This window comes from Orbicella franksi, chromosome 2 (genome assembly GCF_964199315.1).
Source record: "Orbicella franksi chromosome 2, jaOrbFran1.1, whole genome shotgun sequence".
In the NCBI taxonomy this organism is placed as follows: Eukaryota; Metazoa; Cnidaria; class Anthozoa; order Scleractinia; family Merulinidae; genus Orbicella; species Orbicella franksi.
Genome location: NC_138146.1, coordinates 35,970,124 through 35,997,949, shown reverse-complemented (window position 1 = coordinate 35,997,949; position 27,826 = coordinate 35,970,124). Strand labels below are relative to the sequence as shown.

General features: G+C 38.8%; 4 protein-coding genes across 4 annotated transcripts in view; 2 read left to right on the top strand and 2 right to left on the bottom strand.

Annotated features, from left to right (window-relative positions):
• Positions 1-6,122: 6,122 nt before the first annotated feature.
• Positions 6,123-7,534, top strand: LOC145469999 (substance-K receptor-like). Its single transcript, XM_081453832.1, has one exon. It carries the CDS (start codon positions 6,123-6,125, stop codon positions 7,371-7,373), a length of 1,251 nt encoding a protein of 416 aa, XP_081309958.1. The 3' UTR covers positions 7,374-7,534.
• A 4,013-nt stretch (positions 7,535-11,547) lies between these two features.
• Positions 11,548-12,852, top strand: LOC145469989 (substance-K receptor-like). The gene has a single exon (XM_081453820.1). It carries the CDS (start codon positions 11,613-11,615, stop codon positions 12,693-12,695), a length of 1,083 nt encoding a protein of 360 aa, XP_081309946.1. The 5' UTR covers positions 11,548-11,612; the 3' UTR covers positions 12,696-12,852.
• Positions 12,853-17,184: 4,332 nt separating this feature from the next.
• On the bottom strand, positions 17,185-18,775 carry LOC145469980 (QRFP-like peptide receptor). Its single transcript, XM_081453811.1, has one exon. The coding sequence runs from the start codon at positions 18,516-18,518 to the stop codon at positions 17,406-17,408; it is 1,113 nt and encodes a 370-aa protein (XP_081309937.1). The 5' UTR covers positions 18,519-18,775; the 3' UTR covers positions 17,185-17,405.
• Positions 18,776-22,431: 3,656 nt separating this feature from the next.
• LOC145479615 (uncharacterized) overlaps positions 22,432-27,826 on the bottom strand; it is an 8,552-nt gene continuing 3,157 nt past the window's right edge. Inside the window, exons 3-8 of the mRNA XM_081458023.1 lie at positions 26,506-26,583; positions 25,717-25,893; positions 25,069-25,398; positions 24,129-24,344; positions 23,386-23,550; positions 22,432-22,575 (exon numbers count right to left, since the gene is read on the bottom strand). Coding sequence (XP_081314149.1) covers positions 22,454-22,575; positions 23,386-23,550; positions 24,129-24,344; positions 25,069-25,398; positions 25,717-25,893; positions 26,506-26,583 — 1,088 coding nt within the window. The 3' untranslated portion in view covers positions 22,432-22,453. The remainder of the gene's footprint in view (positions 22,576-23,385; positions 23,551-24,128; positions 24,345-25,068; positions 25,399-25,716; positions 25,894-26,505; positions 26,584-27,826) is intronic.

Genomic DNA, 27,826 nt, shown 5'->3' with positions numbered 1-27,826 from the left:
ACCATAGTCAGGAGCTACTAACTATGGTTATACATAGCTAGCTATTAAATTTGACATACAGAAAAAGTCTGCGTGTCTGACTTGAAAACGTTTTCATCGGGTTTTTCACACAAGGTCTTTTAAGATGTGCCATAAAGCTATGCTCTCTCTCAACTGAAAACGGCGCTTCATTTGCCGGGCGAAGTTGAAAAAGGTAATAATTAATTATCGCAATTTTAATAAATAGACTGACTGACACTTAATGCAAAGCTCTGTTAATCTTCATAACGGATCGTGTTCACCTGAAAGGCTTTCAATAATTGACGATTGCATTTAAAGTTAGGCAAGATAGTGTATTTTACCAAGTAATCCAAATGGTAGTAAACAATTTTTGCAAATTTTAATCGAGTTTCCGTGCAATAATCATAAAAAATGAAACATCAACTGAAATTTCCATTATAAACTTACTGCTTTGCTTTGAAATTATCACGTCCATTATTTCTGTTGTGTACAGCATAGAAGATTTAACGGAAAAACAACGAAGAAAATTGGCCCGCTTTATTCGGATTTGTTCCCATTTTGTAACAGCTTGTGGCGTCGACCAAACTTCCTTTGCACGCCGCTGGGGCTCATGAAAATGGAACATGCAACAGTTATTTTCTTGACACTCTTATTCCTTCCGTGTCTTATCATGAGATTTTCTTTCACATATATTCACGTATATGAACTAAATCGCATTGTTGGCAATTGAAATATAACTACTCGTCAGTAACTCCTTTGTGTACTTCTTTTGGCACAACAGAAGATAAAATGTTGCTGATAAAAGCGTTTGGCTGGGAGCCTAGTTAACAATAAACACTGTATGATATCTGTCAAGGTTTTTTTTTCTGCGGTATTGATTTGCAAGCGAATTTGAAAGAAATACTTCTAGGCAATTGTTAAAGACGTTAAGAAGTTTCTTGCGCCCGTAGATATCATCGACACCGACAATAGTTTTTGCAACACGAACTGGATGAAACAGATGATGGATAACTGAAGTTGGCTTAAGTGAGTATGACTGTATCAATCAGCTGAACATTGCTGGGCGGTGTAAACAGTGTGTGTGAGAAATGTTAAGATTTGAAAAATTTGTCGATGTGCTGATAAATACTTCATGAAAGCACCTGCAAGTATAATAAGCGTATAAATTTCCGAATTTACAAGATAACCGTGGGACGATTTTTGGGAAAATAAGCTCGATAGTTAACGACCCGAGCGCTAGCCGTTTAGCTTCGCTCAGTGTACATAATATGTTTTATTTGAGCAATGATGCTACAGATGCAGTATACAATGCCAGAGAAGGGAAAAAGTACGTTTTAACGAATCTCTGAACTTGGGTGACTTTTTCGTTTTTGTTTTTTTTGTTGGTGGGGGGGGGAGGGGAGAGGGGGGAGCGAAATGAACGTCTGTTACCTCGATAATTCGATTCTATGGATCAGTACATGTAACTAGATTTCGTTTTGAAAAATTGGTCTCGAGGTTAAAAAGCTGTCTTCCATAGGAATCCACAAAGAGATTTTTTCGGCAAGTACAATCAGTGTAAAATGCTTTGAAAATAGCAACTGAATGATATACACGCTCTGGGCGAAAACATATTATCTTCACAAGTTAAGACTTGCCAAAGCTGGGGCCCTGCTGATCACGACAGCATCGTAATAATTATATCCTAAGAAAAGCTCTAAGAGATAACAAGTTTTCCCGAAGACATCCAATTGTTTAGACTTATCTTGAGCTTCGTCCTAAACTTAAGAGGATTTCGAACTGACTTCGTAACCGAATTTGATAACACATCTTAAGATAAGCATAAATTTTCAGAAACGGCGGTTAACGAGGAGTTTAAAATATCGACATGACATGGAGCCTGAATCGAAATTGTATCAATGACATCAACCCTCTCCACGTGGCAGGTCTCTGCTTATCTTTTTGTTGCCTTCCGTTCTGAAGAACGCACTGATAATTGTTCATGAATGTCAATCTTTCACATTATTTGTGTCACAGACTTCAACTTTATATCTCACTACTGATGTTGTATATTTTATATGCCTCGTGTAAGGACTATTACAGGGCGCCTACAGTCTCGTCCTCACGACGCCGGAGAAATCTGAACACGCCTCAATCACCGGTTATTTTGGATTTGTGCTTGAGGAAAACTCGGGAAGGAAGTGATTATCTTGACCCGTTTTCGAAAAACGCCGTTTTCAAAATGTTTTCGGTCCACACTAAAACGCAAAAGCCGGCGTTTTCAAATTTCTTTGATTTGAAGACCGTTTTCGAAAAGCTCCGTTTCGTGACGAACAAACTTGTGGACGATAGGTCTAACCGCAGAAATAAAGCTGCGTTTTCAGATTTCTCCGGCAGGTCTCAGGTAATGATAATTTAACTTTTTGCTTTCAGTAATGGGCATGAATAATAATGGACACAAGACAAAATAAATCAAATATTCGAATGTCGTTAATTATTTATCACCACGGCGTGCCATCATAAAGCAATCCCAGATTGGCCACACTTCTTATAATCGATGTCCCGTAGCGGGCATACTGATAAGAGACACCGAGGCCTGGGAGACACGTAAGCTATTATAAAGCTAATGTTATAGCCTATCTCAAGATATATACACTGAATAAGGATTTCGTACTCCGTCAGTATCTGAGTTTCGTATAGAGATTACTGTCTTAATATTTATTGACAATGAAATAAGGCACCGGATGATGACGTCACACGACCCGCTCGCAACCAAACGAAGCGTTTGGTGGTAGCAACACGGCGAGCGCAGTCTAAGAACATTCGAATCTTTAAGTCAATAACTGTCTTAATGAACAATGAGAGTTCCCTTGTATGCAGGTTTCAAAGTGACCTGCAGAGCAATGGATTAAACATGCAAACAATGAAATCAATCTCTATCTAAAGAGCTAAGAAGGAAAAAGAGAGAAGCTAAGGCGAATAACAGTTTTTTGGTTTATTGTCAACTAAAGCTACTGTTAGAGGTATCATGAATGATTTGACTTTTACCGTTGTTTTATGGCAAATTTGATTACGAAAAACAAAGCCCTCACGCCTCATTTACTTGTCAGCGGACTTAAAAAGATATTACGAACCAAGGAACAGGAAGTCATCAACGAAGACGGTCATTTTTTGGTTGATGCTATACATGCTGGGCATGTAGATCTCAGTCTTCGTGTAAAAATTTACATTTTTAGCCCATGAATATGTGTTGATCAAAAAAGGCGTAATTGCAGCACACAAGGCGTGAAATCTGACGGTTTTGCGTACGAATGTTGGACACGGCAATGCTTCTTGCATTTTAGTTTCAAGGTCATCAATTTTCCATTTTCGTAGTAATAATACATTTAAATTTAACTCTGGCAGGAGGAGGGAAGCCTGGGGAAAGTTTTCCCGAGTGTGCGCTGTAGAATTGTGAAGAACATGTGCTTGATTTAAAAATCAAATCCCACATGGGAGCTTCATCTTCAATACCTGGAAGGGACTGTCTGTCTGGCCCTTATCTCTACCTCATACCTGTTGTTGTTTACAGTCTCCCACGAAAGTTTCAAACAGTGCCATTCGAATGAGGCCATTTGGTTTTTGAGAACTTCAAGACTGTTATCAAAGGTATCTGTCTTTCGAATATTACACATTTTCCCTGGGTCTATGTTTGTTTCCTGGCATGGTTGTTATTTCATTTTTTTATTTTTTTTTATTTTTCATTTTTATTTTATTGTCATAAATACTTTGCAAATTGACATTTTCGCTTTGTTTATACATGAACGCAACGACGCTTGGGAGAAAACATTACAAAATAATACTGTTGGCGTGATTTCCAAAAATGTTTCTACTTTGTTTATGAATCTCTGTGTGATTCAGTATGCCCGACCGGGAGTCTGTAGGCCATCAAGTGGTTTCTTAAGAGAGTTGGTACCTTAAGTAGTACCGTGTAAAGTGTACTATTCGGATCTGCTGCTGATCTGAAGTATCGTTGGCGCACCGCAGACGCCATAGGAAGCGACCTTTCCTTTCCTTTCATTTCCTTTCCGGCCTTTCCTTTTAGGCTTCAAGGCTTGTAAGCTACTTTCTCTGACATTTGCCTTGCAAAAAAGGACTTAGACTGAAATGATATGAATGACCTGAGGATTTTTGCTACATGTAGCTACAAGTCGTTTCAATGTGTATCGTAGAAATCCACGACAGGGATATTATTTTCTTTCCTAATTTTACCATCAAAAAAACAATGACACGAATCAAAGCCAAGACTTTTGTTTTTGTGAAAGCCCTGAAAAGAGCCGTTTGGAATGTCTTAACCGTGGGGTGTTTTAATTTCTTTCTTGAATTTTTCTTTGGAGGTGTTTCTCTAATACGTCCATGTTGTTTACCATCATATTTACGTGGCTTCTGAATTAATTCATTGAAGGCTTGAGGAACTTCTAGCAGTGCCTCATGTTGTTATTTGAACGTCTCGAGTATGTCGAGACGCTCGTCTCGAATACAGGATAGCTTCTGTAACGGTCGTCCAAACGGTGCATATTGAAACACAAATGTCTCTGTTGCTGATCAGCCGATCGCTGAACGAACGCTATGAAAGGAAGAACGTTTTCTTTTAATAAGTTTTAGATTTTACTCGATTGAGACTGTTCATAGAGGTAATTGAGTATACAAGCTTTCAATATAACTATCTTTGTGAACGTTTTTGTTTTTCACGCAATTTGAGTGCGTTTGCATCCCGATTTCAACACTCACACATTCGGGCATTGCTTAATCTTTTCGGGCAAGAAGGTCTCTAAATAGAAAGTTAGGAAAAAGTGAATAAAATAAAGAAAGAAAAAGTGGGAAAAGGATGAGAAAAGAAGTGAGGGTTTATTAGATTAAATGCTTTTTTTTTTTACCACTACTACTACTGCTACTACTGCTACTGACATTTTAATTTAGAAATAATCTTGTGAACCTCAATGAAGGAATATTCTTCTTCGAGAACACTTAGTAGTTTGTTTTTAATTCTAAGTTTGAATGATTTCTTTGGTAGTTCTCTCAGAGAGGTTGGTATCTCATTCCAGTAAGTGCGCGTAAAGTATAGTCATATAGTCATATGGCGTGTTGTCAAGAATGTGGTCCCTCCCTTTCTTGATCTCAACAGTGGTGAGGTCCTTCCTTAAGTAGAACAAAATAAAGATATTCAAAATAATTGACCAAGAACGCATTTGCTATGCTTGATTTCATGGTAAAACGAAATTTAATGAATGTGATATAAAATATTGACACCACTAAGCTGTCACATTAAAAAAAGAACATAAGAAGGAAAGTTCAGGTGACAAGAACTTTGCAAATAAAAATGCATTAAGCTTTACGTCTTCAAAACTAGCTTGTTTAAATAACTTGATGACAAAATGTAGCATTTTGCTCAGAGGGTGTACTTAAAAAATGGACTGTATTGTGGCGCTGCTGTGACTTGTATACCAACCGCTCTTTGCTGTTGGGTTGCATTTAATGTGTTCTACTTACCATCCAGATCAGTGATGTGTTATATATTAAAAAACAATATCAATTTGAGCCTTTCTGGCTACGATTTTCCAATTCAAAAGGTCTGCATCAATAAAGCCAAAGAAGGTTGTTGTTGTTGTTTTTTTTGCCTTCCAGTATCTCAACAAACATCGCTAAAGCCAATGACTCTTTGAGAATAGTGCCATGCGGTATTGTTCAAAAAATTTAAGAATACTTAGCCTGAATGCGAATTGTGTGAACTGAAAAAGAAGGAAGGGTAATCATGATTACGTTCTGACAGATGCTATTTAAATCAGCTCCCGCTTCGGCAAATAAAATGAAAAATATCGGGTAAATGATAATGAAAATGTCGATTTCTTTTGTCCTCCATTTAGGCTTGAAGTAGCAGCTGGTGAAATAGCCGACTTAACCTTTGGCCAGAATTATTGTATTAAAAGAAAGATACGTGCATGTTAGACGAGATGAACACCTAACCTTGCAAATGTAAGAAACTTTTCTCTGTGATATTACTTGTTATTTTTCAAGATCATTAGCGTCAAGAGGTTAACTGCTGGGAAAATTCACACAATAAGCACCTGTCAGTTAGGCGATTCGAGTTGAATTACTTGTTGTGAATGTTCTATTTCAGAAACAATTTCTGCTATATTGTAAACAACATGAACAATACTACTAGCAATCTCACCAACGAAACCTTCCCGGAAAAACACGAATATGAGACGTACGAAGATTGTCCTCCGATTGAGAAAAGAACAGCACTTGAAAATGTTGTCAAGATCACAGCATACGTGGTGATAATGGCAATCTCGTTGGTTGGTAATATCTTAATAATATCTGTCACTCGACGCACTCGGAGCATGCAAAAGGTTGCTTTTAATTTTGTGGTGAACATGGCCATTGCTGATCTTTGTACCACAATCATTAACATGCCAGAGTCCCTAGCAGTTGAGATACGCGATTCAGATGAATGGATGCCAGGCGACGTGGGGATTGTGATTTGCAAGCTTTTGCCTTTCTGCCAAGAGGTGTGTGCATTCTGTTCCATTCTTAGCCTGTTGGTGATTGCACTGGACAGATATTTTGCTATTTGTCTCCCTCTCAAGAGAATTATGACCAGAAGACTCTCGAAGATTATTATTTTGAGTACCTGGCTGATTCCTTGTATATCGAGCGCGCCCATGATCGTAGCAAACAACGTGGTGGAAATAGAAGGACAGCTCTACTGCGTTGAAAAATGGCCAGCTCCATTCGACGACGACAAAGCATCGACGGATTATACCATAATTCTCTTTGCGTTGTTCTACATGCTGCCTTTGGTTATCATATCAACTCTGTACGGCTGTGTTATTTATAAAATCTGGCGTAGAAAGACTCCTGGAAACCGCTCCTCACTGGCAAATCGTCTTTATTCTCGAAGCAGAAGAAAAGCATTGAAAATGTTCATAGCAATTGTCATTTGTTTCGCACTTTGCTGGCTGCCATATCATGTTTCATTCTTTTTAATGTCCTACGACGAGAATTTCCATTGTGGGCTTCCTAAAGATCTCTATTTCATGGTGCTGTTTTTTTCGCATGCTATAAGTGCTGTAAATCCATGCATTTACATGATGTTCAACAAAGACTACCGTAACGGAGTCAAGCGCCTGTCATCTTGCGCTAGGAGATCAAATGCACTGTATCCTGAAAACAACACTGGAACTGATGTTAATTCTCAAACAGGCGTACGCAAACACCACGAGATGACCACGTTATTTTCTCGTGGCCCCAGAAGTGGAATCCGAGACGTAATGCAGAAAAGAAAACCAACAAGTGATGCTATTACAGGGAAAGCTTACGTGGTAAATTACAATCATGGGTTCGCAGAATGAGGGATTTGTAGCTTACTGAAGATTCTTATCAACTGATTTACCCGAGGAATACAATGCTTACATCTGCAAGAGGAAATTTCTTACGGATAAGCTTTACCTCATAGTATCTAACTGAATATATGCAAGTAAAGTAGTTATAATGTTGTATCAAAAAGTTGAAAGGAGTGCATTGAATTGCATGTATATTATAAACAGTAATCAAATGATTTTGCTCATGCAATTTGGGAATAAATAAGCACTCCTCCGTCTGTCTGGTACACTTTTCAAAGACTTCATATTGCAAAACTGTAAAATTGAGCCAGATTAAAACATCGCACCCAAATACGAATATGAAATCACTAAGCAGTAACAACTAACTAACGTGGAAAATATTCCTCTTATATACGCGTTATTGAAAGCCTTCGCTAACGTTATTTCAAACAAAGACAACTTATATATTGCACAGAAGTTGTCTTTTGCAGTTTTATTCCAAGCCCCAAAACAAGTAATGTATATTTAAGTTTTAAATAAGAGAAAAAGAATTTAAACTTTGCACAGATAATTCCTTACTCAGAACGAGAGGTACATTATTTACCGATCCAGAGAACAGTAGCTAAGAGGGTCAACTTATCTGTACAGGAGACCATTACTTTAGGAGTGTAAACATATTTATGCGACATAATATCATCTGCCTTTAAAAGCATGACTCCGTGAGTCAAATGTTGTATATTATTAAAATTTAAGGAAATGAACGCTAGTACTGAGTTTGTTGATTCCAGTAAGAACAAGAGCGAGAAATGATACTGATGCAAGCTGAAGCTGGCTGAATTTCTAGCCCGTCAATAAGCTCTGATAGATTGAGGGGGAAGGCCGGCCAGTACTGCGAGGAAAAAGAAGTGGAGAACGAAGGCCAAGCGAAGGCCAAGCGAAGGCCAAGCGAAGGCCAAGCGAAGGCCAAGCGAAGGCCAAGCGAGGGCCAAGCGAGGGCCAAGCGAAGGCCAAGCGAAGGCCAAGCGAAGGCCAAGCGAAGGCCAAGCGAAGGCCAAGCGAAGGACAAGCGAAGGACAAGCGAAGGCCAAGCGAAGGACAATGGCGAAGGGTGATAAATCTCTCAAAGAGAGATATCATGCTTCCCTTAGAGTTGAGAGTTGGCAATATAAAGTCAACGTGAATAAAAGTGGTTAACGTACTAAAATAAAGAAGTTAAGGGTAACTTTAATTTATTCAAATTTATGGAAGAGAAAGATAGACCTAGAGAGTCCTAAGCCATTGCAAAACAATTTAATTGCTGTAAAATTAACGTGTTACAAAGATTTAGTCAGCCCGTGGTTTTCTCTTTCTTTCTATCTATTGGCATAAAGGACGCCTTCTTGTCGGAATAAAGACAACAAAAAACCTTCAATTGTTAAGCCAATCGAATACTGACATGTCCGTTTCATATTACTTGTGAGTCCTGTAAATATAAATAAACGTCTATGTCCAAAAAAAACAACGTACTTCGTTTTCGTAGCATTGCAAATTCGTTTAGCAAGGCGGCCGAATTAAACTGGGTTCTCATTCATGTCACGAATCGAAACTTCTGCCGGTGCCTAGAATGAACTGCATATTATGTTCTTTGCCGAGCAGCCCTTTATAATATTCATTTTGTATACTAGCAGAATGAAATCCTCTTTGGTTTCCCCTCTGGATATCTACAATCTGCTCTTATGCTAAAAAATATCAGAATTAGATGTGGAAAATGCTAAATTACGCTGGAGAAATTTGAAAACGCAGCAGTCACCGGTCATTTTGGATTTGTTTTTGAGGAAAACTCCGGCACGAAAATCAAATGATTATCGTGACGTTATCATTTTCTAAAATCTCCGTTTCCAAAGTGTTTTCTGTCCACATTAAAGCCCAAAGCCAGCGTTTTCGAATTCCTCGGGTTTGAAAGGCGTTTACGAAAAGCTCCGTTTTCGTGACGGATCAGTATGGACGGTGGGCCTAACCGTAGAATTAAGGTGGCTCAAAACAGATTTTGATTGGTCGTTATGATCACTCTTTATCAATTGGTGCTACAATCATGGAATCAAAAAACTGCCCAATCATCGGCGAAACCATTGTAATCATTTTCGTGACACAATAGGTTACCATAGCAACAGTATTACCTGCTTAATTACAGCTTTAAGGGTTTATAATTCAAAAACGTCCGGTGAAATTTTTTTATATTATCAAATTTTGATAACCATTATAAGACACAACTTTTGGCAAATCTAATTTTACATCTAAGAGCTGGAAACTGTTCTGAGCCACCTTAAAGCTGCGTTTTCAAATTTCTCCGGCGTAGTGTGGACGAGTCTTACTGCGCCTTTCAATAACATGCGGACTCTAAAATTCAAAGCTCAACCGACAAATGCGTTTTTCGCTAACGTCAATCAAATGATCGGCGACTCCTCCCAGCTTCCGACTTCTGCGAGCACTGTTTCGTTGTCTGAACTGTGCTGAACGATTCGATTACCGCGCGCGCGGCAGTAGTCGGAATCTGGGAAGAACCGCTGAACATTTGATTGACGGTAGCGTAAAACGCTTTTGTCGGTTGAGCTTTGAATTTTAGAGTTCACATGTTATTGAAAGGCGCAGTAAGTTTACTTGCATGCAGCATGATACACGTACATTATATGTTGTCACGGAAGTGATAAGCAATTTTAAAATGCTTATCACTCAACAAAATATTCTGAGCTAGATGAAATGAAGCATCAGGCCCCGTCCGCGCTACGCCGGGACAATTTGTCTTACGTGCGCACTGCGCCTGAGGAATTAAAAACGCAGCAATCACCGGCATTGTGGATTTGTGTTTGAAAAAAAAAAACACACTCATGGAGGAAAATCATCAGATTATCGTGAGTTCATCGTTTTAAAAAAAGCTCCGTTTTCTAAGTGTTTTCTGTCCACATTAAAGCGCAAAGCCGACGTTTTCAAATTCCCAATGTTTGAAGAGCGTTTTCAGCTCCGTTTTCGTGACGGATTAGTGAGGGCGGTAGGCTAACCGCAGAAGTAAAGCTGCGTTTTCAAATTTCTCCGGCGTAGTGTAGACGGGCTTAAATTTACTTGCGTGCTGCGTACACGTATATTATATGAATGAAGTCTTTATTTCTTATCGAAAAACGACGTCAGACTCGGTAGACATAAGTCTTTACAATCAAATCCTGAATGAAAGCAAGATGAAGGCAATTTAATCTACGTAACTTAAAATCTATGTATAAAAATAAGATGAAAGCATCAAGCTGAATCGTGCAGCACGTAAGTGACAAGAAGTGACGGAAGTGACAAGCATTTCCTATCACTCAAAAAACTATCCTATGCTGTATGAAATTAGCCCTCATTTTGCTTCTTGTTTACTATATTCAAGACTTGTTTGATGGATGTGGGTGTCAATAGGAGTGACTCGACTCAAAATAGCACAAATATCTTTGACGGTACCGGTTTTTATCAAATTCAAGCAAACAAACACACTGAGAAGTAAACCGGCGCCCAATTAGTATCTAAAAATCTTCAAAATACGCCCGGCGTTTGCGTCTATGCTAATATGCTTAGACTATTGTTTGATTTCGTGGGATGAGAGTATGGCAAGCCAATAGTCAAAGAAGTAACTTTTTAGTTACTGAGTGAGCGAAATTATAATAACAAAAAGAAAAACGTTGTAACCGAAGTATACCGAAGTTACTCAGCGAACGTAAACGACTTTGCACGCAAGGTTCTTAATCTTTTGTCTTTGCCGTGTGATGAATAGATCAGAGCTGTAAAAAGTGAAAAGATTTTCTCAAGTCGCAATACCATATCTCTGTTAAGGGGAAAAAGAAAAGCCGGGGAATTTGCGTTGTATAAAACTACGCCATAAACCACAGTTGACTGACTGGACATCTTCATTAATTACTACACGAATGTGTCTTTTTTGACTAAACAATATAAAAACTCGCCACTCGTAATGGTTCTCAGTAATCAACACAGAGGCGGTCTCATGTTTCAGTTTAGAAATGTCCTTTGAAATTAAGATTCACTTTACAATTATTTTTCGTTGATGACCGTTGTTAGTGACTCTTTGTTGATAAAACTTTGAAACGCTGTTTGATTGGCACTTTACAATAATAGAGCGGCTATTTCTGTTGCGACTTAAATGGAAGAAAATTAGCACAACGATAATTATTCACTACAGTTTTTTTGCTATGTTATTTACGATAATTTGTCTCAAAAGCATCTGGTGAAGTTTGTTTAATTATTGCAATGAGTACGGTTATATTTTCATGGTGTTTTCAAAAGAGCGCAGGGAAGCGCGTGTACAACATCAACAACATCATGACGGGCCACAATAGCAATTTTACGACCACCGCTCTGGAACACGAAAATCAATTCGAGAACTACATTTGTCCTCTACATGGGAAAGAAGGACAACTTGCGAGAGTTGCCAAAATAACCGCATTAATTGTGATAATAGCAGTCTCCTTGATAGGAAATTTGTTGATAATAATCGTCACTCGACGGACTGCACGGATGAGAAAGGTAGCCTTCAACTTTATTGTGAACATGGCCATTGCAGATCTTTGCACTACGATTATCAACATGCCTGAGTCCCTTTTCGTGGAAATAAAAGATTCAGACGAGTGGATTTCTGGAGACATCGGTATAATACTTTGTAAACTCTTGCCCTTCTGCCAGCAAGTCTGCTCCTTCTGTTCTATTCTTAGTTTACTGACAATCGCGTTTGACAATTTTTTCGCGATTTGCCTTCCACTAAAGAATCCAATGACAGGGAAACTCTCCAGGATTATTATTACAAGCACGTGGCTGATTCCCTGTATAACCAGCGTCCCAATGATTTTAGCAAACAACGTGGTGGAATCAGAAGGCATACTCTTGTGTCTGGAGGAGTGGCCAGCTCCTTCCGATTCCTTGATGGCTTCAAGAACATATACCGTTATTCTCTTCAGCCTGTTTTACATGGTGCCTTTAATTTCTATATCAGTATTGTACAGTTGCGTATTTTACAAAATACTGAACAGAAAGGTTCTTGGGAATCATTCAGCGAAGACGCAGCGACTTTATTCCAGAAGCCGAAGAAAAGCCATGAAAATGTTTGTCACAATTGTTGTTTGCTTTGCTCTTTGCTGGCTTCCAGATCACGTGACCTACTTTTTAATATCTTACAACGACGAGTTTTACAATTGTGGATTGCCGAGGAATATTGATTTTATATCGTTATTTTTTGCGTATGCTATAAGCGCGTTAAACCCATGCATATACATAGTATTGAACCAGCAATACCGGAATGGCGCTAAGCGTCTACTGACCAATTGTTGGAAGTTATAAAAATGTGTTTCTTTTAGGTGTTTAATGAGGTTGCTTTGTATTTTGTTCCCACTGGGATATAATCAGACCTTTACATACCACTCCTTGTAAATATGTCACCACTTGACGCCGACCAGTTTTCTCGAAGCTATTTTTTTCCTTATTGTAAATATCGTTGTTTTTAAATAGCGTGTGACATTTTCTTTTATTCTCCTGCTTGTAACCTGTATTCAGCTTGTCTCAGATCCTTGTAAATAAACTTGATCATTGCTGGCGGCTCCCTCCACTATTTGTTGTATTACTTGTCTCCTTTACTTATAATAGAAATGTTTTCTATTCGGCTGAGCGAAGCGAAGTAGAATAGAATAGAATAAGCATCTTTGCTACTTCGTGCAATCCAAATGTTTAAGCCAAGTCCGTTACTGCGCGGGCACTGATCTGTCGCAAGACGTCGTCACGTGATAAATTTTAGTGCAGAATTTTGCAAAAAAATATTCAGTAAAACTCCACACAAAAATATTAATTCGTTAATTATTTTTCCATCATTCGACGACGAAATTTGACATGCATCGGAAGCCATTTTTTTTTCTCTTAGACCAGGAGCCATAATCGGGGACGGAGACCGTAAGTCTTGGGATCCGCGCGCACCTATGATATGGGACAATTTTTCTATTTTTAGAACAAATTGCGCCACCCTGACGTCATATATCCGCGCGGATCCACGCACATGTCGGGGGTTCTCGCGTGGATACTGTCACGTTGCGTGATCAAATGGTGAGAGTTGCGAGATTCTCTGGCGTATTTTTCACCGTGATGGCAGGGAATAAGGCAGGGAATACGAACCAGGGCGCTTATATGTAGTTTTACGCACTGAGCTAACGGAAAAGGTGGGGTTTTCAGGGTCGAAAACAAGACTTCAATCTCGCGCTGGGAATAAATGATGAGATCTGCTCGCGCTTGTTGTAAGATTACGCGTATGTTTTTGAGTTTGTTCTGACTTAAGAATATAGCAAAAAAACTCTATACTCTGGTACCGAGTTAATTTGTGAGTTTCTCAGACAATGGTTAATCGTAACCAAAACCTGTTTTGATGGTTTCTTATTGTTTCTGCTTGTGTGGTGAGTTTGCAAAAGTTTTTGAAAGGAAAGTCTGACGCGTATAACTAGCTCATTTGCATAGTGCGGCTCGCGCACTTTCAAGTCCGAGTCGGTGTTTTCAGTTGTCAACAAATCTTGACAAAGATTTCTTTCGTTATCTTTTGTGCTGAGATGCTTCAACAAATTTCACGAACGCAAAAAAGGCTACTAACATCATGTGTGTTTCTTCAACATAAGCATAGTGAAGTTTTACGCTGCGAGAATAGACAAGGAGTGTTGATAACTCGATCGACAAAATCGAAATCGTTATTCGAAGTTGATTAAAGAAAGCGTCATTGTAACTTTGCTGATTATTTCTGCTTTATTCACATATTTCCAGCTTAGCTTTTAATATGTTGTCAAACATTTATCAATCTTAAACATATTTAAAAACTATAGAGTTATTCTTTGAGTTCGATGTACGCTTTCACACGAACGTGCGGCGGAAGTCCAATTTGTCATGTTTACTGACTGTACTAAACACGCATCGGCGGGCGCTCTCATTCATCGACAACAGAGAATTTACTGGATTTTTACACAAATAAAACTGAGCAGTGTCTACGAACGTAAAGTTGTTGGGCCTTGATGAAACATCAAGCGTTGCTTACAATTCAGGCGAAACTCAAACTAGCAATTATTTTGTTTTACTTTTCGGTCGCGATAGACTGGCAAATTCCTCGCCAGCGTGTGGTAAGAGGAGCTAGGAAACCATGAAGTCCTGAAGCTCTGCTATATCTTAATATATCCAGCTAGTTTTTTGCTGTGTGATGGAAAAGCTGTTAATCTTCAACATGTGAGAAATTTAAAATGGGGTAATGTACAGCTCATGTAAAAGAAGCATCCGTCGGAACACAACTTGGTCAGCGATTTTTATAAGCTTGAAGCGGAACATACCTAAATTCGACACGGTCTTACTTCACTCAAACTGGAGCAGCTTACGACGAAAATACTTAATTGAGCAAAATTCCAACAGACGTAAACGCGTTGAGTTGTGGGCCAAAAACATGAAAAATTTCGGGGATTTCGGACGCCATTTCCCCCGCGCGACATCCGCTGAAATCCTCGCAGCATGTACCCGCGTGTGCCGCAGGCGATGGCGCAATTTGTTCTAAAAATAGAATTATTGTCCCATATCATGGGGACAACCCCAATACTTGAAATGGCGCGCGTTTACGGTCTCCGTCCCCGAGTATAGCTCCTGTTTTAGACGTAATTCTTTTTTCCAGATTTTTTTAAAAACATCCTTGTTAGTAGAAACGTAAAAACACAATTCAATGTGACCTCCGCTTTTTAAATAATGTACAGATAACAGGAGGGTTACCTTACCAAGATCTAGAGGGTCAAAGATAGCCCTCGTTTACAGGCCAAATTTCTCAGGTGGGGTTACCCTACTACGCGCGACAACCATGGCCGATAACGCTTTAGCTAACCTGGTGAATAAAACACGCCATGCAATCGATAATAATTTTATCGCCAAAATGTATTTTCACTTGAATTGTGTGGTTTATTCGTTCCTCTGAAATAGTTTCAATTTCTAATCTCCAGTAATTAAAATAAAATCCCAGACAGTTTACTTATTTTCTCTAGTTTGGGATGAATTTGACGGGAAAACTCATTTGTAACTAGAATATTTTAGCCGCAGTAGCGACAAACATTATTGCGGAAATTTCGTGGCCTAAAGCCGTTATTCGAATTTTTTTTTTTTTTTTTCTATCCAAGGCAAAACTAAAACAAAACTTGAATTAACACGATGTCTTTTGAAGTCACAATTCGTTTGTTTTGATGGTAACCCTAGCACCAGGGTTAGCCTTCTTGTAGCCTTCTTCTTTATGGCCTAAGAAGTTTATTTGCTGGTTTTTTTTTTGCAGCGAGTTAACTAATTCAGAGGGAAAAAATTAGCAGTAAACGCAGGTAGCAGACTGTAAACGCGGTTTTGGTGCCATTCAATTGAAGAAAAATAAAAGAAATACTGAAATCCGGGGCGTTTTTTTTATAGGATAAGAGATTAAAGAGTAATTCAAGCGATAGGATAAAACGAACAATTTTCAAAAATTCAGTTCTTTAAAAGGCATGTTTAATAATGATAACAAAAAGAGAATTATATAGCCATATTCCATCTTATTTCTTGTGTTTTAAACAGTTTTCAAGATACTTTCTCCCGCAAAATCACCCGTAAACTGCATTTCACTCGTTTCGTCTCAATGAACGAGAAAATGATCGAATATTCACTCTCGAACACTGACGATATCAGATTACACGAATATAGCTGTTGATCGTCTCGGCAACCGTCTCCTCGCCTGGGCAAACAAACCTTGCACTGTGTTGTCTGTTAAGCGTACAGTTCAATTAAGAATTTCCATTGTTCATTCTTAAACGAAAAAAACTAAATCTTTTAGCGATTTAAGATAGAACTGTAAAGTGATTTGCTGGATTAAAATCGGGAACACCAAAGAAATGGCAAGAAAGGTTCATCGTAGTATACGATGTTTTAACGCTAATTAGCATGAATATCATTTTGATATATTTTTGCTCAAAGAAACAGAATGTCAATTTGTTCGTACTATTGGCAATGAAAACAGTTTCATTAAAACTGATGTACATTTGCCGGTAGGCTGTTCTACAGCCCGCAATAATGAGGCTACAGTAAGCGCGGGCTCTGGGAAGGAGATAGATTGTAAAAATGCTTTCAACTTTAAAGCTAAGATTTTTTATTCAGATGGTAATCTGAGTAAAAAAAAAGGCAAAGGCAAGTAAAAGGCAAGTAAAACAATTGTCCTTGCGATACTCGGAAAAGATAGAGTGATTGTATATGTTATATTAAATGAATTGGGCTAAGAGAGAGTTTATTACCATTACCATTATTTTTATTATTATTTTTATTATTATTACCATTATTGTTATTATTATTATTATTATTATTATTATTATTACTACTACTACTACGTTTGCGCTTTTTTAATAAAGGGTTTTATCATTTTCCGTTTTTGTCCAAAGTTCACTCACCTAATTCTTTTCACTTAAGTTATATGTGTCATAACTTAAGTGTATACCTTATGGAGTTATTCAGTGAATCAATAGCTAGCAGGCATGGATTAGAAGCCAGTTAAGTCACCAGGCTCGAACGCATAATCTAATTGTTTAAGAATGGAGACACAGTCCTAGCTGGAGTCGTTAAGGTAATGATGTGGAGAGCAATAAGTATTTGTATTGTAATAAAACGAATATTATGGTGCAAGTGACCCTGACATGACGTAGAACGCTACATTAAGCTATGGGAATTTCGCAAAATTAGGGTCATGAATGTTCTTAACATTTTCATTTAATGCAATAAAAACTTAAAAACCTCACAGTGACATTGGCTCAGTTTCAATCAGCTTTAACTGAGTGACCAGACTTTTGGGCACCATACACGAATTGTTGTCCCATCTCTATAGTGACAAATTCTGAAATAAAGGTTGTTACTGCCTAAGCTATTATTTTTTTAACTTTCGGCTGATTTACGGATTGATAACCTTACTAAAAGCGGATTTCAAGTTTGAAGCCGCTAATAAGACTTTTCGCTTTTATCTCATACATGGCTATAAGTGTATTGGGTTTAAATATATTGACATCGAGGTGTACTTTGTTTTGTAGCATGTTCAACCCTGGATTCGAGTTTTGACTGGTCAGAAGCGCTCGGTTTGACGCCGCTAAACATCCGAGTGTAGCTTTGGACTATTTCTATGAAGCCTTTTCGATAATTCTTGTTAAAAATGAAATATATACAAGGGCTAATCGCCGCATTAGAGTGCATGATAAATAGTGCACTGAATCTGAAGTTAAGCCCGTCTACTTCAGGCGGCAATTTTAAATTCCAAACGAAGTGTACAAGGCAGCCAAATATCGTAATGGGCGTGATGCATGAGACGAACACGACAACAACCGTCACGACCTGTTTCAACACTTTTCTGTTTTCATATTCACGCCTTTGTCGCTCTTGGCAAGAGCGCTCGGCGGGCCCCTTTTGCTTCCAAACTTCAATGGCAATAGCGGTGTACAGTATCGTTATTACCGCAATGGGAAATGAGATTAGCACCACGAATATAATCAAAAAGTAAACCTTTTGAGTAGGAATACTGTCGAAAGCCGGTTCCCACTCGTTCACGCAAAATAGATCGTTTTGTACTGTTTTTAATCGGAAAGTGTAAAAGTACGGAGAATGTATTCCAATGGCCACAATCCAGATGAATACAATAATGATGCGGCACATTTTTGGCGTGATAATTGCGGGTTTAAAAGGAAATTTTACCGCGTAAAATCGGTCAAAGGCAATGACGACCAAGCTCAGGATGGACACCGCAGTCGAGATGTCTTGTGAAAAATTGACGATCTTACATAAGATTTCTCCACCGACACCTCCGACCAGCCATCTGCTCTTGCCGATCAAAATTTGCGCAGTCTCTCTTGGGACGGCAAAGAGCGGAAAGAGAAGGTCACTTATTGCCATATTGGCGATCAGCTTGTTGGTAGTGGTCCGCATTCTCTTGTTTCGGTATATGATAGTAATGACCAAAGTGTTTCCAATCAGAGACATCAACATTATAACACAGTAGCAGAATGTTTTCAGTACTTTCACAGTCACGGGCTCCGCAGCAGTTGAGATGTTGGCTGAGGCGTTGGTCGAGGCTGAGATATTGCCGCCAAGTGTAAAATTGTCGCGGTGAGCCATAGCGCAGATCTGACTGTGTCCCTTTTCTTCGATGAAATTTTATCAATTCGTATCAGCGCCCTCTCCTCATAAAACGCAAACTTATCGTTAATAACAGCAGGTTTCTTTACACGTAAACCGGCGTTCGATTCCTTGCGTTTTTATGTTAGTGAATCTAGGTTCACCAATTTAAAATTGGGCGGTTTGTCAGCCCAGTAATACTGAAGCAAATGTCGTTTTCCATAGCGTTGAGAGTTTAAAAAAACCTGTCTCCTTGTCCTACAATTGATTGATGAGTATACAAGCTTTGTGTACTTTTTGCAATGAGCGTGTTTATAGTTGCCGAAATGACGGTTAAAACCTTCCTTCGCTCGAGGACTCCTTTTCTCGGTGAAACCGTACTTACATTCAGGGTCGCTAAAGATCTATCAAGCCTACCGATTGAATGCTCATCATCAAAGCATGATGACTGCTTTTTTTCATTCTGACCCAACTAGTAATCTCTCTAATCCTCGTCAAGACACCTGCACGTCTTTCGCTCAAATGAAAACAAAAAAGGAAACTGGTGATGTGAATTGCGATTACAATTTTCGACTGCAAAGGATCAATTTTTTACCAGAATCTGTCGCTTATACGTCAAAAATTGCAGTGAATTTTCATATTGTTTTATTACAAACGGAGCAGAAAGAAAATTAATTTTAAAGAAAGCGTTTGTTTTCGTACATGTTTGATGGACGTTTTTGACACCAAAGCGAAAATTAAACATGGTTGGATTAAACAGTAAAATGCGATTTGGGTGTATAACGGCAGGTGGAGCTGTGTGGTATACTTATTCTTCTTCATGAATAGAAAGCAAGTAGAATAGTTGCATTAAAAACGTTTTTAAAGTGCTTTTCATTTACCGATACTGAAGGGTCATTGCGCGGCATTGAATAAGAAAAAAGTCCTCATCTCTACTCGACTCATTGTGATTTCTACAATGGATCACTGCCGAAAAATGTCGTTAATGTTAATTGACCACCGATTTCAAACAATTTGTAAGCAACTATTTTCTTAACCAACTGGCTATTGAGAAAATATATGTGTTAAAGTAGACAGTGTAAAGATTCTCCACGAGATGGCTTAATTTTTTTTTTTTTTTTTTTTTCGCACAGTATGCCAAAGGTTACGTCTTGATGTCTAGAAAAGACAATATCTTAGCAATATGTTATCTTGAGAGTTTTGCATATTGTCATTAAGCGTCGTTTAAAAGCGGTTTCAACGAAAAGTTTTTTTCAGCTTTTATTAAAACGGGCAATAATGTGCGGAAAATTTTGTGCGCGCGATGAGCCCCTTTTTGTTTCCTTTTCTAGACGTTTTTCTCATGTTGCGTTTCTCTCGTTTTACATCTTCGTTAAGCCTTAAGCTTAATTGAGACATTTTCTCTATCGGCTAAAAAAAGGGTGTTAAGTTTGTCGACTTGTTTAAAATCTTTGAAATCGCATGAAATCCCACATCATCGCATGAAAAAAGGAAAGAGCGAACGTTTTTCTTTTCCACGTCAGCGCCGAACATTCTAGTTTAAGATGCGGCAAAATTATTTTCTAGGGATCTGTCGATATTTTGCATATATCCTCAATGAAACCGGCTGCTAATGTTATCTTGTAAACAATCATAAAGTCGTAGCGTCGACAAGCAAATAAAGTTGCGTAAATATCAAAACTCAAACCATGTTCAATCAGATTATTGGCAAATCAATATTTCTATTCCAACTGCAAAGATAAAGTAGAGCAAGAAGTTTTAACGGCCGAAAATTAAGATCTTTAAGTTGTCAGAACCACTCTAAAATACTTATCTCTCAGATGGCATTGAGACAATTTAGTGGCAGCGCAAAAGGGTTTCTTCAGTAAAGAAGTAAATGGTTCCACTTCAAATAATCTTTCGTGAAAAAAAAATTGAATTATCATGCACTGACGCAAGAAGAAACAAAGGGTTTGAGATCATAATCATTGGTTGATTGTCTGCAAGAAAACACTGTGTTGAAGATTTTTTTCGAAATCGCTATGAGAAGATTTCAGAGGAAATGCTTCCTGATCGCATTTCAATACCACAGAGAGAATGTAGTTGTTAGAATTTCGAAGAAGAATTTTCGAGAAGACTCGTGCTGTTTTTCGAAAGTACAATTAACAATTATTCCATGAAGCCATGTTAGATTCGAGGTGATAAATAAAGCCGTATAAAGCCATGAAGCCGTACGAGGTGATAAATAACGAAATAAGAGCGCAGTGCCGAGTTTGTTATAATCAACGGCGGATGGGAAATTTGTTGTACTAAATAAATTGTTTAGGCGACTTGATAACATGGACATTTCAGTATGATCTAAACGAAGTGATGGTATGAAAAGGCGCGAAAATGTGCCGCGCTTTGTTCAATTCTTGAATTGAATGAAATGTGTCAGGAAAGCGAGCGAGACAGATTTTCCTTCCGAAATATTACACGCAAAATCTCCTCCAAAGTCATCTACTTATATATTCAGTTACAAAAGGGAGGCTAATGAGAAAATCCGAAAGAATAGCTTTGGTGAAAATTGTGCGACAAAACTAAGCGAAAGAGACACTTGACGCCCTAATTTACCAGATAACGTCAAACGCAGGTGTAGTGGCTGGTAACCAAGATTAAGTGAGCCAACCAGAAGGGTGTAATTGTGTTATCTGAGGATGAGAGTGAAACCCGGATCTCCCGAATGTAACCCTTGTGAGATTATTTTCAGTTGTTTTTGGCCGATTTAGCTCCTTGAGGTGTTATTACACATGTAACACCTACAAAAGCTCAAATGTTCCGAAAGAAATCTTTAGTACAAGAGATTAAGTATCTAATCACCGCTAATGATATCCAACGCATTTACTGTAAACAATTTGTCGGCGGTCTTTCTTAACGGGTGCAAAAAATTTACAATTTTAATCAAGTTCATTTGGTCAACGCATAATAGCTGTTTCATTCGAATGATAAATATATAGATAGATAAGTAAATATAACACCGTTTAGTACTTTTTCAGAGTTAAACGGTCTCATGTGGTGAATGGTGAATTTATAAAAAAGAAATTGTTAAGTTTTAATAGTAGGTTTGCGTCTATATGTGCCCCTTGATATACGGCAAGCTCATCGAACAAACAACACAAACCAAATCCTGCGGTTTCATTGGCTACCCGTGAGAGCAAAATGGGGCTCATGATCATGACCGCTCGGGATTACCCGATGGATCCCGCAAGAAAATGGTGTCTTGGATGCCATGTAGTAAGTCCTTTACAGATCAAGCTTGCTCGGTCAAGATGGATAGATACTGGCCTCATTTTTTTTTTTTTTTTTTTTCAATATTAATTCTGGATTTCTTGTTATCTCTCTTCATAGCACGGTGGTAATATCCATATATAGCATAAAACAATTAGGCCGAACTAAGAGAGAACTTTTTAGGAATCGAAGAGACCGTTTTATAAAATACAGATTTTGAAATTTCGAAGTTACAATAAACTTTGGATTTTCAATGGGAGCGGGTGAATCTGTGTGGTATAACAGCATTAGCTAAGGTTGATGTCTACATTTCACGTCATAAATTCACTATGTGGTGTTTCTTAACCATTCTAGAACATTTTAATCGCTCTAGAACAGTACTGAATTAACCTCGCAAAAGTTTGGGCCCGTGCATATGTGTATTACGGGCCAAGTTAAGGGATTTCTGGCTTGCTTTCATCAGGCTGTCGAGTGAAGCGTGCAGTAATTTAGGTACGGTTTACTAAAGAAGCAATCTATCAGTCGTTTTGTTTACAACATGTCGTTTGTTGCTCAGCAGTTATGGTTATGGACAGATGTAAGAATATCATCAAGAGTACTACACGAATAATATCATACAAACTTTATTACTTTTCATACCGAATCCAAGTTGTGTGAAACCATCCAACATAGTGTACCATCCTAATTTTTTACTTAATACTAGTGGTTTTCCGGTTAGCTTTAATGGGTTCAAGCACGTTGTCCAAAATCTTTTCTCCGATTTTCACCGCTGGTTCGTAACGAGCCACAACTACAAAACAGATTCGTCCGTCTGTAAAGCAAGCAAAAAACCATTTTTCATTACGACATAAGTAGAAGCACAAGCTTAAGTATGACGGTATACAGGACGCCACAACACAAGAATAACAAGGCATGCGTAGAATGGATAATTGCCTTCTTTCCGGTTCCATAACTCCACGATACAGTACAACAAGATGGCGGCTTCACTTGACATAAGCATAAGTACAAGCGCAAGAAGAACCAAATCTTTTGTTGTGCTTGTGCTTGTGCCTGTGCTTGCGCTTGTGCTTGTGTTGTGGCGTTCCCACTACCGTGTGCTTGTGCTGTGGTCATCCTTATTACCACTATGCTAATGCTTGTGCTGGCGCTTATGTCGTTGTGAAAACCAAGCTTTATATGCAAATATTAGATGCATGCTACACCAAACTGAAAAATGGATAGATCAAAGCATAGAAGGGCAGTTGCATCAATTAGCGTACCCAAATTGCAATTAATCAATCGGAATCCTTGTCTGCTGTCTTACAGTGTTGTCTTTGTGAAATCTTAAGTTACTGATCCATACTCAATCCTGATTTCTGGCCAAATTCGGTAGCCGGTAGCTCTAAATTTCTTATTGTACTTGTTTTGATATCCTTCGCTAGTAGATAGAGAAATTGCTTGTAAAGCAAATTTGCGATTTGCAGAGTTTTGTTAACTGCACTCCAATAAGGTTACGCAGCTGCAGTGGCCCATTTCCTTCCCTTTGGAAGACAGGCATAGTCTTAAGCTTCACGTTGTGTTCTTTTTCCAAGACACTCCCTAAAACGTCAGTTGAAAGGAAAATAACTCTATGATAACTTACTTCTGTCGGTAAACTGGGATCTGCCAAAACCAACTTTCGTGGTATTCTTCCAAACTAGCTGAGTAAACCTTTCTGTCTCTGGACTGAATGATTTGTTCTTCCAATCAAACTTTGTATTCTCATCGTACCATAGATTCGTGGCTCGAGCGCCGGTAAGAGGAGAACCTGCATGAATAACAGAGAAAGATTCGCATTTTATCGATGTAATCATCTACTCTAGCCGGTCTGAATAGCTTTGAGTGTTTCGGGTTACCAACCTAAAATATTCGAAAATTTAAGGTGGCACTGAAATTTTCCACTTCCGAAAAGATTTTGAAACTAACTCTCCAAGAACTTTTTCTTGTCAAAATATTGCCGACCATAGAAAATCTCGAAAAATCTTTTCAGTCATACTTCCTATCTTCAAATTTGTTCGACGACCTGTCAAGAACACTCCTAAGTATCTAGAAGGAACGAAATTACTGTATCCCAGCTATTTTACCACTGAATATTTTTAACTACCGTCTTCATAAATCTTGGCCCAGTTCTTTGAAGGCTGGATAACGCTATCCACCGGATAAATCGTTATTTAGTGGATAAGTGTTAACAAAACAAACCACGCTATCCGCTGTATAGTAATTTATCCGATGGAGAGCGTTGTACAGCCTTCGAACAACTGGACCGTTGTCTGTCTATTAATAATCCTAATTTTGTTAATAAGGCTCTCCCTTGTAAAGTAATCAAAAGTAAGGACAAGATTTTACCTTTAAACGAGCAACGAAGTGCGATATTTTCTCCCCGTCCTACTCTCTTTCGCAGAACAGAATGCGTTGTATTTCTCTGCTGTGCTAATTCTATAGCCAATCTCTGAGCGTCGGCGTTTAACCTCTGATCCTGCATCAGCGGTGATACTCCGTGAAGAAGGCGCTTCTTGTTGTGCTCAAAAAGAAATTGCTGCCTGAACCTGGCCATTGGTAACCCTCGTTGACACAATAAAACATCTTTAAAAATCTTCAGTCTATTGAAATTCAAACTCTGTGTTCATCTGTGATGACACAAGTACACCTTTCGTTTCCTTGCTGTCAAATCAGTTGACAAAATTAAAGGTAGCCGCGTGCCTCACGCAGGCTAACACATGCATTCCAAGGAATTGTATCTCGTATATATTACCGGCATTTAGTGAAATAGACAGACATGTAATCCACCCCAGGACAAAACTAACTAAATGTCGCGCCTAGTTATGATGCATGATGTTACTGGTCAGGTAACTCTTGGCAATTTATCCTTGGTCACTGAAATTGATCATTACAACAAGGTTTTGGGCCGCCTCGTGGGCAGGTGAAGTTTGCAAGTTTGTACATGCATGGTTTCACTGCCGCGTCTTTCTGTATCATCTTATTTGGATCATAGCAGCTTGCTGAGAGATATTTGTATTGCTAGAACAACTCGAAATTGGTACGTGATACACATCTGAAAGTTTGGATTTTTTTTTTGTTCAGTCATACGTTAAACCATAATTCAACACTCCACAATTTCACCTGAGCGAAGGTTCTTGAACCGTTTTCTCCATTTTCAGAACAAACAGCCTACTTTCCCGAGATCAACTCCTCTTTATTTTGTTGTGTCGCCGCTTATCAGAGCAAGATTATAATTTCTTGTAGGATGGATGACAAGCCGAAGGATGGTTGACAAGTGTCAACTTACCTGGTACAACTGCTTTCATATTTGATCGTACGTTGTGCAACACCCGTCTTTTGGGGACAAGAAGAAAAGAAGGAACAACGCCGAAGTTTTTGGCGGGCTGTTGAGGAGCATTCGGGTTATTCCCTTGTGTGGTGGACAATGCCGGGACATCGCCTTGATTGATTTCTTCCTGTAAACCGATGGATGACGCTGGAGTCGGACTGGGGTTGAGATTTGTGTTTGGGGTTACGATCTTTACCTCATGGGCGACATACTCTCCAGAATTCGCTCTAACTGCTGGTGCAGACGTTGGTTCATTGACAACAAATTCTGACTGCCCGGCTTTCTTTTCTTAAAAAAAAAGTGCATGGTTTGTTATGATATTTAGCTAGTAGACGCTGTAACTTAATAAGCAAACAAGTATTCCAAATGACAGAATTTGTTTAAAATGTGGAGGCAGAACATGTTGGCTATTTATAGCGCGTAGCTGAGGGGTTGAACTCGGGATTATCGAAAACAAATCTTCTCTCAGCAGGATAACTCAGAATGAAGGAATAAAGCCAGCCAACCTCCTAATTACTAGTCCAGCTTCCTAAACGATCCCAGTGCCACTCGGCCACCTAGGCGCCTCTTTATAGAATATAAGCGTTTAATTTGTTAGGTTGTTACCTCCGTCCATAACCAGCCTTAGATTGAGCACCAAGTTGACTGTTGGAGGCTGCTCTTTATTTTGTTCTGTGACAGGAAACAAGTATGTACCCTCGGGTGCTTCTTGGGCAATAGCCGCTGGAGCAGCTGGTTGTTGGCGTGTGCCAGAACTCTTGAGGAATGGGACGTGGATGGTAACTGAAATACATAATACAAAGATGAATGCTGGATAAGCCACACATCAATCTATCTTCCACTGCATGCTTATACCGGAAAGCATTTTTTCAATCCTTTGCCTCGGCTTTTTTGAAAGTATATCAACAGAAGTTACACAACAAAAAAACGAAACAGCAAACGCGCAAGGAAGTGAGGACGCCAGAACATATGCATAAGCAAAAGGAACATGTCTCGTTCTTCTTTGCTTATAATGCAGTGGCAGAGAATGCAGGTGACATCACAAGCACAAATACAAGGCAGTCAACCGATCATAATTCACTTTGACTCGCCCTTCTGCGAAATATCACAAAAAATTGATAAAATCCACCATATTGTTCAACCATCGTCGAGTGCTGTGTGTATTGTCCTCCCCAAGAATACGCGTTCTTTGACGAGAACACTGTGAGTGTATCACGATCGAGAACCCCATTTATTCCTCGCCGCCCTCTTGTGTATACCCTCATGTTCATACCCATACTCATGCTGATGTTTATTCCTATGAGCTTGTGAAAACAAGCCTTTCATTATTTTGTGCCACTATGGCTTGAATAGTGAAAAGATGAAAGTTTAACACTAGAATTTAGTTTTGCTTACTTGGAGCTGTGTTTATGGTCTGTGTCCTTGTTTCCTTGGGATTCACAACAGATTGAGGAGCCACAACACTTCTTCGCTCTGAAGAAGAAAATATTTGAATTTTAGACATCTTTAATGCCAAAGATCTTAAAATTTGTAAAGTTAAATAATAAATAGTTTTGAAAAGTACTTCGTCATCAGGTTGAATGGTTGAAAGGGGTTTAGCACCCCCCTCACTTATGTGGTCACAGTTCCTGGAGGACTCCTAAGTATCTTGGGAGGGTGAAGCATTTAGTGTTCTCATTGTTTTGAGCATGTCTTCAATAGCTAGTCACATTACGGCCTTAATTAAACGTGGCGACTAAATTCCTCTTTATCTCTTCTGATGAAACGTTCATGGTCTACATCTTGAATTAATAGCTAGACCCTCTGGGAGCGTTTACTCGGGCTTCGTACCGCAATATCAAATCTTACTTTACAAGCTTATTGAACACAATAAAAACAAATGAAAGAATCAGAATATTTAAACACAAGAGTTACGCTTAGATTTTTCACTATTCAAGTTGCTTCGTTAAGTATCCTCTTTATCCAGTTGCATCTTGTTTGTGTCATCTTCGAAGTTTAGGGCGATTCTTACTTTTTTCAACATCTGAGCATGTGTCAGCATCATAGCTGTTCTTAACTCAATAGCCATAGTTTTTGTCAGTGTTTTCGTGGTTTGAACTCGCACACAGTTTATTTGTTATCTTGTGAGAATGAGCATGAACTTTGCTTATTTGGCAGGCTTTGAAGCAATACAATTCGTAGACCGACCCTTTCCGAAAACAATCGACATCTTTGTATGTGAGATGAACGTACAAGGCGTGATTCTTTACAAAACTTCCTTCACAAAACACAGCATTCTGTATATTACGTTTTTCACGGAGAGCGAGCACACGATACGCAATCTCATCCCCAGTTTCCACTCTCTGCGCTAGGAATGCCTAGGATAATGACCCCTCTTGGCGACCAAGACAAAACGGCTTGCAGTTTATGAGCACGAGTAATGGGAAAAAATTTTAAAGGTACATAACAGTACTATAAAGTGATGAGGTGTTTGGTCTTTTCTAGGAGACTGGAGCAAATTTATGCATTGTGACCAGCTGAGAAACTAATGCATTTAGGTCTGAATGATCTGTGCTGTCTCCCTCATGATCAGCGGAAAAAGAGGTGTCCTAATGGTTATTGCGCTGCATCACAAAACAAGCGTTTCTTGGTTACCAGCTAGGTTAATTGCTATGGGCTCTTTTTCACCCTTGTGGGTCAGAATACTTCATGTCTACCCAGGGACCGCGACCGAGTC

Coding starts and splice junctions, on each gene's coding strand:
- LOC145469989 (XM_081453820.1), top strand. CDS start 11,613: ATGAGTACGGTTATATTTTCATGGTGTTTTCAAAAGAGCGCAGGGAAG.
- LOC145469980 (XM_081453811.1), bottom strand. CDS start 18,518: ATGGCTCACCGCGACAATTTTACACTTGGCGGCAATATCTCAGCCTCG.
- LOC145469999 (XM_081453832.1), top strand. CDS start 6,123: ATGTTCTATTTCAGAAACAATTTCTGCTATATTGTAAACAACATGAAC.